The sequence below is a fragment of the Catharus ustulatus genome, chromosome 8, assembly GCF_009819885.2.
Source record: "Catharus ustulatus isolate bCatUst1 chromosome 8, bCatUst1.pri.v2, whole genome shotgun sequence".
NCBI lineage: Eukaryota > Metazoa > Chordata > Aves > Passeriformes > Turdidae > Catharus > Catharus ustulatus.
The window spans coordinates 16549523-16564247 of NC_046228.1; the positions used below are offsets into that span (position 1 = coordinate 16549523).

The 14725-nt window shown below is 35.7% G+C and overlaps 1 protein-coding gene across 2 annotated transcripts in view; it reads right to left on the reverse strand.

The window, feature by feature from the left end:
- Positions 1-6089: 6089 nt before the first annotated feature.
- Positions 6090-14725, reverse strand: part of HECTD2 (HECT domain E3 ubiquitin protein ligase 2) — a 35383-nt gene continuing 26747 nt past the window's right edge. The window contains exons 16-21 of one of the 2 annotated variants that reach the window (XM_033066006.2): positions 14503-14577; positions 13586-13673; positions 13238-13344; positions 12034-12149; positions 11282-11425; positions 6090-8653 (exon numbers count right to left, since the gene is read on the reverse strand). In XM_033066006.2, coding sequence (XP_032921897.1) covers positions 8533-8653; positions 11282-11425; positions 12034-12149; positions 13238-13344; positions 13586-13673; positions 14503-14577 — 651 coding nt within the window. In that variant the 3' untranslated portion in view covers positions 6090-8532. Of the gene's footprint in view, positions 8654-11281; positions 11426-12033; positions 12150-13237; positions 13345-13585; positions 13674-14502; positions 14578-14725 lie in introns of those variants that run through there. The other variant, XM_033066007.1, reaches the window with a different exon arrangement.

A 14725-nucleotide genomic window follows, 5' to 3' on the forward strand; every position in this document is an offset into this window, starting at 1 on the left:
GGCTGCAGCTGGCTTGCTGCACTGCCAAACCCTGCTGCAGCTCTCTGCTGGCTCAGCAAACAAGGTGTCCCACCAGCACTGATCAGGCTGGCTTGTAAAGGGGTCCCTCTAGACAGAGTTGAGATAGATACTGTTAAACTCTTCAGCTTTCTACATATTGTTGAAATGGATGGGATTTCACATGATCCTAGACAAGCCTTGGCTTCTTTCTCACCTTTAAAGTGGGGTTCATTTACTCAATTCTGACATTCAAAGCAAGAGAATCCTATGACTAATATAAATTAGGTAAGCATGGGCCATGACAAGATCAGTAGGGAAAAAAGCAAACATCCCCAAGTTTAATGTTGGCCATGGGTTTATGCACAGGAGCACGAACAGGACAGGACTGCTGTGGAACACACCTTGAGCTGCTTTATTTTCCAGCATCAGTCTCATTACAGGGTTGGGACAATGGGAAGATGCCAGCAGCTCACGTCCTCAGCAGCAGCCAGAGAAACGTGATGTTACAACACACTTGGAAAGTTTTTTGACCAGTCACAAAAAGCAAAAGCATATTGACAGTGGTATCCAACCACTATAAGTACACATACCTTTGGTTACAACAATGCTTGCTTACTTCTAATACAATACCTACTTGTAAGCCTTAAAATACAGTGCACAGAGCTCCATTATTAAGCTTGGAACTTCTGCAACTTAGGGAGTTATTCTTGCCAAGCTTTAATACACACACCATTGTTCTATTTGTCTTTGCTTTCTATATCTCACATAACTTTTCTGCTGACAAATCTTAAATTGCAGTTGTGCTGTTTCTGAGACCTGCTTTTTTGCAAAACCTCTGATTTTAAGGATTCCTACACCCAAGATAATTAAAATAATAAGCTAGTGGCAAACAAAAACACATTGAGTTACAACTGATCTGAAGCTTGGAATGTTATCCCTCAGGGGTTTTTGTCCCAGGGTATCTTCAATATGTAGAGACTGTCTAGCTCCTCAAATATGAGAGAACAATACATCAATGTTCTCTACTTCCCCCTGCCACCACCTTGAGCCCACTGTTTTTAATCTGCCTTTTTTTTCTTAAGAGGCAGTGGCACATTTAGAAGGTGTACCCTAGAGACCAACGTCATTATCCTTTTACAGCAGCTTTATCTATGTAGTCTTCCTTAATATTAGAAACAGTTTGATTTATGAAAATGGGCTGCAAATACAGGACTGACATCGCATGTAGCTAGGATAAGGACAGACAAGCCAAATAACTCATGAGTGCAAGTGACAACTCAGTTCTAAAATGCCTGTTAAATTCCCCAAGTTACCCTGTGTTTTGAGAAAATACAAAATAAAATCTGATACCTAGTGAAGAAAAACCCAAAAACCTAGAAAAAATGGTCACAAATAGCCAACAGGATGATTTTCTAGTCTAGGAAAATTCAAAGTGAAATCCTCTATTTCTTTATCATTCATATTAATCACAATTATATATCTACTGTATTATGAATGACAGTAGATCTTGAACATGGTGAAAGGCAGCAGAACTATACAAAGAATGCAGATTGTTGCTATAAGTAATGACAGGAGAAATTAATCAAGGATTGATTGTGCTGTATGAAGGTAGCAATTTCATCTTCCCAGTACACCTACAAGTATGAAAATGCTAACTGAATGCATGATTAAGCATAGCAGCTGTGCTTATGTCATATGGAATTAATAAGCCCTATTAATAAAGCCAGCAACAAATAAATTGAGAAGAAATTCAAGGAAAAAAGATAAACTGAGAATACCTTTGCACCATAAAATAGAAAAGCCTTTATGTGTCAGGGTGCACTGAAGAGGGAAGAGAAACACAGAAAGGTCACTTTTTCTTTTGAGCAATGATGTGAAAAATGATGCAAGCAATTACACCTTCAGCTCCCCAGCTGCAGAGTACCCACTGCCAACAGTTACAAATGAAAAGCACACACAACTACAGCTTCCACACAGGGATGTAACAAAGAGATAAAATAATTCCAACACTATCACTTTCAAGTAAAAACTTACTCCTAATGCATCTACCAGGTTTTTGTTACATGCCTACAGCAGTTTACACAAAAACAAGCAGGGTATGAGGAACAGAAGACACAGCTGTGGATGTTGCCTCAACACCTTTGATTATAGGATGGTGTTTAATGTTTAAAATTTGGTATAGCAAAATAAAACAGTTTTTAAACTAATTTGAGAATTTAGTTCTGTACCTGAGAGTTCTTGACCAATATTACAGACTGTTGAAGAAACTGACCTGCCTTTGTGAAATGAAGAATTAATGGTATTAAATTTGTCAGTGTAAGAAATACATTTAAACATTCCCTGTAATGGTGTGAAACCCATCACCAGCAGAAACTGGGCCAGCATGGGCTAGGACATGATCAATAGGAAGAAAGCAAACATCCCCCTGGTAATTCAAACACAGCTTGGTTGAAATACCCCAGGAGATTTCAGCCCCTATCTGGCAACTAACAAAGCAATGTAAACAATTATTAACTTGGAATCCTTTTCTCATATTTGCAGTAACTTCCAGTAGCACAAGCTACTGGAAAGAGAGTTTTCACCTTCCAGAATGTGCCACTTGATGTAACAGATTAGTGCATTTCCATCAGAAATATGCTCTTGAATAGATTCTGGATCCTAAAGCAAAACCACCCAATGCAAAATGCAACAAGCTTGTTTATATGCAAAAGGAACAAATGTGTGTTATTACTTTAAAACTTTCAGTTTGAATCAATACTGACCGTTTCAATGCTTTTCTTTCATTTTAAAAATTGCCAGAAAAGTTGGCATTTCAAAAAATAAATTATGAAGAACATTTTACTGATATCAGTACAATTAGACAATGCAATAAGCACTACACAGAGGTGTATGTAGAACAATTTGATAGTTTACTCAAATTTTAGCTTTATCTAACACATTTATTGAAGAAAAGAATTTCAGTTCTTAAACTCTCTAAGATATTCTACCCTAGAAATATTAAACCTCATCAGCTGAGGAAATAAAATTTGAATTTTCCAACTAAAAAGCAATTCCATCAAAATGATAAGGAAGTAAATTTCTTCTATTCTGGTACCGTGCTCATCTCTGTTTTACACAGGTCACATTTATCTGCCATGGTTAAATTTTCTATCAATAAATGTTAAAGAATTAACATGCATTTTATACCACAAAACGTGTCTTGCCAGGGTGTTCAAGTATCTGAGGAGGATACTTCTCCATCTTGGAATCCAGAAAGATTTGGGAAAAGATCCCTCTTGAAAGCAGATGAGCAAGTTGACAAAATTAAGTGCTTTCTTTGCTCAGTGTGGCAAATTACCACTAACCAAGGCCAATTATAAAAAGCCCCAAGCAGTACATATGCTGCCACCACAGCCTTCGGAAAACAGGAATGTTAGGTTACATAAATTCACCAGAAGACAATCAAAACCAAGATCCACATGTTTGAGTTTAAACCCCACAGCTTTCATAAACGACTGTGCTTTAGCTACTTTATATCCAGCTGGATTGATTTTTCCAGAGGACAAAACCACAGATCTTGACTTCTGCAATATTGCTACTGACACAAAACAAACAGCAAAAGAAATTAATGTTCCAGCTCTCTGCTAGAGCAGAGATTGAATGTACACTGAGTAAACTCACCCATTGACAAGATGTTTGAATTAAATTACAAATAATTCTGTTTTGGTAATGCCAGTGGAGGCTGGGCTGTTATTACCCACAGTATGGTAGCAGCCAGAGGTCCTGGTATGAAGATAACTAATGACTCTGTGAGAACAGACTCATCTCTCCTGCTTAATAAGAAATCATGTTATAGAGTTAAAGCAGCAAATAAACAAGAATGTCTTAAATTAAACCTGAACATCATATAGCTACAGAATCTAGGACAACCCTCATGGGAAGAAAATACTGCATCAAAAAGTAAAAGTCTCACTCACTACAAGTACCAAATCATAACATTGATGGCAAAAAGAAAAATGGTAAACGAAGTCTTGCTGCAGTAGGACAAAAAATACACAAGACATTCATTGATATATCCTTTTATTATGCCTATAGGTATTAACTCCAGTAGTATAGAGGAATCCAGAACTGAACTTAGTTTGCCCAACTTATGTGAACTTCTCCTACCCTTTTAGAATCCAGTGAGCAACTCCTTCACCAGATCATCAGGAAAAATCACTTCATCTTCCTTGACCTGTTGAGTTTTACATATAACCATTGGAGTTCAAAGAATTCAGTAAGAATTTAATTAACAATTTGAAAGGTGCAGATCACTGGGGGCCATTTTCGCTCATTAATTTAACAACAAAACCTACTTCACTATTAATTAGAACATTTCTAACACAAGTGAAACAGCTGTGGCAGTCCAGGCCATCTCATTATTATTTTCTTATACACATGAATATTTAAAAGTGGAAGGAACTTCAACAACAAATACACCAGTACAGACCCTGAAAAAAAAATAGAAATAGTCTGAAAAATTACTTAACCCAAACAAATTTATTGGAAGAAAACCAGGGGCTCTAGAAGAAAAAACACACTCTTTTTGACAGGACATGAAACCAGAGCAGTTCAGGGACCTTTCAGATATGTTCATTTTTTCAAGAAGGAGTTCTGAAGGAATATTAAATACCTCAGCTATGAAGGTTTACAATGGGTATAATATTTGCTTCTGGAGCAAGTCGACCAGTACCAACACCAACTACTACTACACAGAAGGAATCTCACCACTTTTAGCCAAAAAATCAAAAGGAAATACTGCATTTCAGGCTGCAGGGGCAGCCATCTGATCCCTAGGTGAAACAGGACAAGGCAGCCAGACTTTCTAACCTTTTTCCAAATGTCAGTCTTAAAGGTATTGACTGGTCAGAGGTCAGGTATAACCAATCTCATCTCTGAGGTTTTGACAAGAGTCTTTCACTGGTCCCAAAAACACGTAAGGAACTCTTAATGGAAAGAGAGGACACTTTCAAAATCCAGCTTTCAAAACCAAAACTTTCTAAACTAGATTCAAGAAGCTGCTTCTCCTGTTTCAAAAGTCAATTTATATTTGCTGACTTCTCAAATCTGCAATCATTTGCGATACAAATTTTTAAGACATTACTTTTTTCTTCATTATGTGCATTTATAATATCTACTGTTAATGAAGAGAAAGTCTAACCTCTAATTAAATTGTGTGAATCTTCATCTTTGCTGCCATCTGTAGGTAACTGGAGTTGTACAAAGGTAACAATTCTGTGATCAGGACCTGTGTCCGTGAGAAAGCACAATGTTCTTGTTACCTGTCCCTCCTGATTTTAATGTTAAAATTAGGCAGAAGAACATAAAAGTTAAAACATAGAACAGCTTATGGCTTTGTCTCTTCCTGCACCTCCAACTAATCTTGCAACTGAGGCAGTAAAAAAAAAAAAGGAAAAATTAAGTTAGAATCACAGAATCACAGGACAGCTTGGGTTGGAAGGGCCTTAAAGATCACACAGTTCCAACCCTCCGGCATGGACAGGGATGCCATTCACTAGACCAGGTTCCTCAGGGCTCTGTTCAGCCTGGCCTTGAACACTTCCAGGGATGAGGCAACCACAACTTCTCCAGACAACCTGTTGCAGTGCCTCACCATCATATGAATAAAGAACTTCTTTCTAACATTTCATCTAAACCTGCCCTCTTTCAGTTTAAAACCATTTCCCCTTGTCCTGCTGCTATCTGCTCCTTTTCAAGAGCCCCCTTAAGGTACTGGGAGGCTGCAATTACATCTCCCCAAAGCCTTCTCCACATGGAACAACCCCAGTTGTTGGATCCATGATGAGGATCTGTACTATTTTACAGCATTATTACATCATGGGATGCACCACAACACCCACAATTTTGACTATAAATATGAAATCTAAGTCTTGGTGTAGGGTTTGGTTGTTGAAACTTAGTTTCTTTTCAGTGAGCCATGCAATGTATTAGCAGAACTGCTATGGTAAATGAAAATTCTCAAAAGAAAAATAAACCAAAAGCAGAGAGGTTGGTCATGATTTTAAACCCATGATGACCAGTCTTGGAAATCTGAAATTATACAAGTGAGGTCAGTATTTTAAATATTTGATTTAATGACTGGACAATTTTGATACATAAAAATAGATACTTAGGAATGAACAAGTTTATACAAACCAGATTTCTTTTGTACAGTACAAAACAATGACGGAGATAAAAAAAGATTTGCTGGTTTACAGGGCAAGACACAAGAACAACAAAACACCATTGAATAAATTTTTTAAAATTATCAGAGGCTTATTTCATAAATACAGTGTAATGCTTTCATTTAACAAATACAAAATTTACTATTTAATTTATCAACATCAGGAAATATATAAAATGTCTTCGAATGACAATCTGATTTAAAAACTGATGCAAATACAATAGCGTTTTCAGAATTCTGAGGTAATATTACACATTATCTCAAAAAAAGCTTCAATAAATAAAACTAAACAGAAGGCAAAGTGCAGTTCAGTGAAAAGGAGAAAAGATAAAGCTTTCATTTTAACAATAGTAGATAAATAGTTATTAAAAGCGGGTTTAAACCTTAAAAAAATATTTTGGCTAATTTGCCATGTTTTCAGATAAACTGTATAGCTATTTATTCATAAGCCAACCTTTCATGAATCCAATTCTACAAAGAGAGGAAAGGCAGTAAGTCTTTGTTTCCAGGTTTCTTTCTTACATCCATATTCAGGTGTTAGAAATTTAACATTGCTTGCAGCTATCTAGTTCATTCAGTGCAACAGTGAAAGCTTGATTTATTTCTCAACATCTGAAATCCTGCAAGTTAAAATTAGTTTTAAAATCTCCATTAAGGAGATACAATGTAAAAATCCAGAATTTTTCAGTGCTGCTTTTAGCACTCTTCGTGCTAACTTAATAAGTAACCTAGTAAGTACAGTTCCAGGCTAAAGCCAATGGAAATTTTATTACTGGTTTCAATGACAGCACTATGAATACAGTGTCAAACATTCTAAAATATCCTACCTCAATAAAACAGTAAAATCACCAGTAAGTTTTCTAGAAGAAATAAAAAAATAAAATTTACACTTAGCTATTGAAGAATATCCAGAACAACTTTGAAATCATGAATTAGACAGATTAATTTGTTTATAATTTGAAAATCTGTTGATTGTATGCAAATAATACGGAGAAAGAAAGAAGACTCATATAGTATTTGAGTACAGACACTACAAGAGAGTTATGCATCCATGCCCCAGCAGAAGTCAATGGGGAAAGCTGACAAATTAGATGCCATAGTGTCTCAAATGATCTGGGCCTTATTCAGCTGAAAGAAAAATCTACAGAACACACAGTAGATGTTGATATTTAAAAATACTATACTGCATGCTGATAAAGTCTTTCCACTTAATGAATAAAACCCAGACTTACAATTATTTCAGTATTTTAGAACCATTTCTTCCCCAGCTGCTAATTTACTAACTCAGAGCAGACATACCAACAATTCTTTTCATGGAGTTTGTGCAGTGAAAAACACAAAACATTTTTAAATGCTGGTCTCCATGTTAATAAAAGTTGGAACATTCTTCAGAAATGTTATTTTATTCACTTTTGCCACAGATTATTTAAGACTTTCAACAAAGTTGCTGCAAAAAATGATAGCATGATACACTATATCAGTTTTCCACCCGCTGTGGATATAATTGTCTTCCTAAAGCATTTCACCAGATGTGGAATTGATTTTAAATATCGAGTTTTGTTTAACATAATGCTACAATAGATCTGGCTAGTGTGCTGTTAAGAATGAACATACAAATTCCTTAATACTTGTAGCTTGAACTTGAATCCCCTCAAGCTGAAAAAATACCTCTTAACACTCTTGTACAGTCAAGTGTAAAAGCTGAATATACATCATCTAAAACCGCTTATTCATAAAAAATAATTTTTTAGCAGTAAATAGCACTATCAAAACCCTATTTCTTCACAGGCAGTTATTTACATACTTCTTAGACAACTGGTTTCACTGAGAAGGAAAACCAGAATAAAACTACATACAGTTTATAAAGACTAAAATTCCTATTTGCCTTTGTGAGAAAAAAAAAGTGGCTACATGCTGATGTTATAGCTTTTCTATTATTAATATTAATCGAAAACAATCTGCCACTGGGATTTACCAATAGAGAAATATTCTGTATATTATTTCCCAGTGGGATACCTTGATATAAAGGAATTATGATTAATGATAAAGTGCTATTAAGAAAAACCTAAAACTTGGGAATTGTCTTAGTTGGGTTTCATTTATCAAACAGATGAACTTTTTGTACAAAGAAAGCTACTTTCTGTGACAAAGCAAGCAGCAAATGTATTGCCATTCAGGAAGAAAACCATACACTTCATATTTAATTTAAAAAATTATCTAAATACAGTAAAACTGGCACAGTATCAAGAGACATAACAATGAAAAGCTTAAAGGCACAATCAGAAGAGAGTGAATGCTACATAAAAATGCTGTTCTTAGAGTATTTAATTTTATTCCAGACCAAATCCCTCTGCATTTGAAATTCCAATTATTAACTTTTGCTTCAGTTCCTTCTTGTTCTTGTAAGGAGGGAGACAAAGCTGGTTGAAGCAGGTGTGTGCCACAGGTAACCTAAAATAATTTAAAAAATACCCAGCAAAACACATTTCAGAATAATGCAATAGAACGAGAACACTGCCAACCGCCTATGCATTTTCAGTTAAACATTTCTTAAGAAATCATACAGAAGGAACATTTATCCCAATGTTGGTTCAAATTCTGTTGAATGCAAGTAACACCACTGCTGGTAATAAGTATGAATTTGCCTGCAACTCCCTCCTCCATCTTTTTTTTTTTTTTTTTTTTTCAGGTTAGAAACATCTCTTTCCAGATTTTGGAAACTCCAGGTACCACATGACTTCTCTAAACACAAAATCTTTGAATCTGTATAACCAGAATTCACAACATGGAAAAGGAAGGTGAGTCCTGCAATAGCTACAGACACACCTAGAAGAACCAGAGTTAGGTGTCTGTGAGGATACAGAACTCAGGGGTCAGCCTGCTAAAACAGGTCCTTACAGACTTCAGCAGGGAGCTTTGAAGAACTGACTAAAATGCCAGAAAAACAACAGTTGACAAATTCTGGTCTCAGTTACACCAACATTTCCAGTCCCAAGTTTCTTCTGAGAATTCTTTTGAGAGCTTGAATATATAAATTGCAGATATGGCTAAGGAATGCCTGACTGAAACACTGGAAATTTTGTTTCTCACTAGAATGGATTAATTTCATGAGTCATAGGTAATAAAAGCTACAGGAACTTCTTGCCATTTAAATACTCAAGTGACATGGAGGACACACCTGAGGATATAGACTTGTCCTACAGCTGATAACTTGGGGGAGAGACAGGAGAGAGACAATGAGCTGAAGCTCAGTGTGGCATTTGGAAAACACACTGAAAAATGTATTACATTTGGGGACAAGTATTTTATTATGTGACTCAAAAGCCCTCTAGGTCTCTTTTCATTTCATCCCTCAGTCTTTTGAATGGGACAACTTGGCCTTTGAGCTTTGGCAAACATGCTCAAAAGGGGGTGGACCCCCTAGATTTGGAAATCCAAGGTTACTTCTCCCCTCCTTGCTCTTTAAATAATCAGCAAAGATCTGTCAATTGGACTGGAGTAATGGCTTGAGAATTTGGAAAGTTGAGAAGCTTTTATTAATTTGCCAATTCTTATTGCTATTACATTCTTTGATCCTATTGTGTGAGCAATATGATGATGGTGTCTACATTTATCCCTGTGCAGGCAGTCTGACAGCAACAATTATCTTGCAGAACATGGACCTACAGCACTTTAAAATGCACACTATTTCAAAACACATTTTCTCATTTTTAAGAAAAAGAACAATTTTAAAAAGGAAGATAAAGAGTGATTCAATGTTGACTGATTTTTCTTCATTTTTCGTCTGATCTTCATGTTCCTTTAATGTTACTGGAACCAGTTATTACCTCACTGAGAAAAGCACTAGAAATATCACAGTAATGAGATAAATTACATTTAAAACAATCCCCAAATTTATTATGTTTACATATTTAGATCAGCTCTTGTTCTAGGTTACAATGTAAAGATATGCCAAAAGTATGTATTCTATCATCATCTGTTGGAACCAGGTGGGGCAGTGATTCTTATCTCTGTGGAAGATATCTCCTTATGGGCCATCTGCTAAGATCAGATGGGGCAATGTTCTTTATCTTTCCCATGACCCATCCTTCCTCCAGGAAGATATCTCCTGTTAATGGGCCATTGAGTCTCACTGCATGAGTGATAAAATTACATCACTCCATTGGGAGACGCTCCACCCAGGAGGAGGAGGTAAACATTGCTTACCTGGATAAAAATGAGATTTAGAACACCAAGGAACACCCTTACTAACTGGTTTCCAGAGGACAAGAGCTACCAGACCTTTCTACAGGATCACTACTTAAAGAAGACCACTTTACCTGGACTGCTACCACCACCCTAACTAGCGGGGTGTCAGGTTGTATTCTGACTCTGTCAGCGGTTTTTCTTTTGTACTATTGCATTAATTTTATTTTTCTCTTTTTTTCCTATTAAATTGTATTTCTGATTTGGAGTCTCTCACTGGTTTTGCTTTCAAAACTATTACAGTTCTTCACAGAAAAACCAGCAAAATTCAGACTTTGAAAAATATAGTTTTATATTCAGACTTTGAAAAACAGTAAAAGTATTTGGATTACTCTAAGAGGATGAGAAACCTAGATGCAGTCAATAATTACTGCTTCACAGCAAGCTCCAAGAGCAGCAAGTTTTTCTATACAGCTTTCAAATTATTTAAACTGATTTTTTCCAGTCTTAAAAATAAAAAAAATTAGCGGGTTGCTATAAATAATACCATCAAACTATTAAAAAATTCAGAAAAATTCATGGTAGCTCAAGGTATATTTTCATTAGGTCAGCTGTCATGTTAGGAATGATTAAATAAACAATTTATTTGAGTCGAAAACATGTAAATAATCCTTATAAATAATTACCAGCTTCAAATGTAAAAACTGACTGGCAAAACAATTTCCTTGTTTCTAAATAAGTGAGTATAACATTTTGAAGGCAAACTAAAGGAGTCCATGCAGTTTCTTCCTTGTACATTCATTTGCTCTTCTATAAAAAGACATTCAAGAGCAAGAAGGGCTCTCAAGAAAAAAATTTAATGAAAAAAAATTTAAACATCCAAACATTTCTTACCAATTAGTGGATGTTTCACTCTTTGAAATCTTGAAATTCAGATCAGCCATTCCTCCCACAGGTACTCTATCACTTCCTGTAGCAAAATGTAGCAGCTTCTTTTGAAGTTCCAGAGAAAATCCAAGTACTACATCCCAGAAGTATCTACACTCGGGGAGAGGGAGAAGAAAACGTTGCAAGATGCAACATCGTAAAAAAGTAATATGAAGATGACAATAAAACTACAAATGATGAATATAATTTACTGAGAGTTTAATTGATATAATATATTAGACATTAGCAGTACCCCTATATACAAGGTTAAATTCCCAAGGAATTGGTAAGCAAAATATTTTATTAATTTTGGAATGATGTCTTGCCAAATGATGCTCCAATCCACTTATCTATACAACTATAAATGCCTTCTACTCAGTAATATAAATGTCCTTAATATCAAAGTGAATTGAGTAAAAAAAGTATTTTTAGAAGATTGGATAATAAAAATATTGACATCTCATTTGCAGGATATGGAGCTTTTATTTTCAAACTACTCCAGTGTGGTCATCATATTTTAAGGATATTTTCAGTAAACACATACCATTAAGGATCTAACTCTTTCTACTTATGACAATTTAGTACTGTCTGTGTCTTACTTAGAAATAGGTTTCTAAAACTTTAGTCATTTTCAGATTATCCTTGAAGAGATTCCTGATGGAAGTCTAAAATTCCATGATGCTTTAAAGTCAGTAATTAGAATAAAAATCCAGGCCTACCGTATAGTCAGATCAGTTTTTTGGTAGCCCTCATATTGGGTACTTCTCTGTAAAGCAGACATGTCCAGTTCAGGACTGCCACAGACAAGAATTTCAACCTCCTCTGGACGAAGCAGCTGCCATAAATCAAGGATAAAATATTTAATTAAAAAAAAAAAAAGATGAGAAATGATGCTCCTCGATTAAGATTTTTATTTTGTCATTACAGAAAAATTAAAAGAATGTAATTCATTGTAAGTGTCTAACTTGCATACATACTCATTATAGAAAAATTGATCCCTCAGCACTTTGAAGACTCTCTTACTGCCACATATAGTAGAAAGTTAATTACTGAATAACACAATATTTCAGCATATTTTGTTCTTCACTTCATCATTCTTACATTTATTACACTGAGTTGCCTATCAGACTTGAACAGACTACAAATAGGTCAGGAAGAAAATTAAGTTTGTACATAAGGGAGGATCTTGATGTCAATTTTTATTTCAACTTCCATTTAATTTGCACTGACAAGTCCCAGCGTGGGTAGCTGAGCAGCAGAGGCTGACAGAACTCAACTCTCAGGTGTACACAGTGATATGCAGAGCAAACACTTAGAACAATAAGCCAGGTTTAACACCCACTAAACTTTCACCTGCAGCACCCACTTATTCATTTACTACATCATCATCAACTTGCATGCAAGTACGCCACACCTCACTTCGCTGCAAGATGTCACAGTTCAAATTTCACTGGAATTTAGAAAATCCCAGCCAAATTCAAACTTTCTCTTCTTTCTCAGTGCAGAAGGGATGCTGTAAATTAAAAAAGTCATTCCAACAGCCAAACAGGACTGAAAATGGAAGAACCTGAGTGTTCTTCCTGTAAAAAGCAATAGGTGCACTCAGGAGCACTCAGGCACAGTTGTTCTGCAGTTCCTAAGTGCAGGCAATACACAAAAATCTTGCAAACATTCACAGGAGAGCCTGTCTGTGAACACACCATGATAAACCCGTCTTCTGGAGCTCTATTTATCTCTTTTCAATGAAACACTACAGAGAATAGTTGATTACCTGATTAATTTCTTCACTTATGTTGGATTAATCAAATCTATCAGTCAAGATTCTTTCCAAATATTAAAAGTATCCAGCACAATTTAATTTAGATAAGTCATTGTCATATACTTGAAATAGAAGTGAAGAGTTAAGTTTCACTTAATTCTTACCAGTAATGCATATGAAGCACAGACACTATGAAATCCATAATAGAAAGCTGCAAATTGTTTGTAGATCGATCTATTGAGAAGAAAATCAACATAGAGCTGCACATATTCTAAAAAAAAAAAATTATTTTGTTACATTATAATAATTTTAATCAATCACTTGTTCTGCCCTCTAAAATTGTAGTGAATATGAAAAATGAATGCATTTAATTTAGGTACCATTAAATTGGTAGGCATAGCAGAAAGAGCTACAGTCATTTCATTTTCACACTTTATTAATGAAAGCATAGGCTTATAGAAAGGAGAAAACTTAAATCTCCAAATATGTGTAGTTAATATACATTGAAGTACCTTTTCTATTCCTATTTGTGACTGGAATTTTATCTCCATTTGGCTTTAAGTTGTAAGATTTTATAACACCAAATTCTTCCTGAAAAACCTACAGAAAGAGGAGTCAAGGTCAGCACTGGAAAATAAATTAACATACTTACAAACGACAAAGCTTATATTATGCCATGCATTCCCTCTTGCTCTTCAGCACATGCTGTAATTCTGAGGGTTGTGAGGTTTTTACAAGGTAAATATTACAATTTTCAACAAATTGCTCAGAAAAATAGTACTCAAAGAACAAAAATTGACCCTGTCATATAGTGGCATGTCAAACTGACCTGCAGACTCTGGAGCCATAGAGCTTTTTATACAAAAGAACGGCATAGGAGCAGCAAATACAATTAAGAAGGTATTTGCTCTGCTGTAGCTCACCTAGGAACTAAGCATCACAAATATGAAATTTCATTAACTAGTATGTGTGCTCTGAAACAACGAGTAACTGAAAAAGACTTTCCTGACTAAAATAGCAATTACAACTCACAGGTCAGGCAAAACTTCAAAAACTTGAACAGGCTATTGCTGAAGTGAGATTTCCTGGACAAAATGCATAAAATAATCAAGTAACTTTGACTATTTTCTGGGTTAGACAGAAAAGCAAAGAGCTGGAAATGCACCAGCAGCTGACCAAGAGACACTGCTGGTGAGCACTGGGATCCACCTACACTGGCAGGCAACATCAGCTTGGAGTCTCATCATGGAGCCAACCGCTGAACACCCAGCGGCGCCGGGCAGCGTGGCTCCTGGAGCCAGTTCTGATCCCCACAGTTATATTCCAAACCATCAGCAATCACAGCAATGAGCCACTCCACTGCCAATCTAACACTGGGAAAAATCCCTGAACGAGGTTAAGAACCACTCAGAGTTGTGCATTTAATGACCTGAAAGGTTGAGTAAAAATCCTCTTCAACATTGCCTTCATAGGACAGAAGTTCACTCAGTCCATGCGCCAGTTCCTACAATGAGAGTAAAAACTCTTCAGTAAATCTACAAAACTAAGTGATGCACTTCGCAAGGATATGCCAGAAGCACTGTTTTATACAGAAAGCATCTTAGAAAAAGTTTCATTTTTAAAATGCATATTATGCTAGAAAACACGGAGAT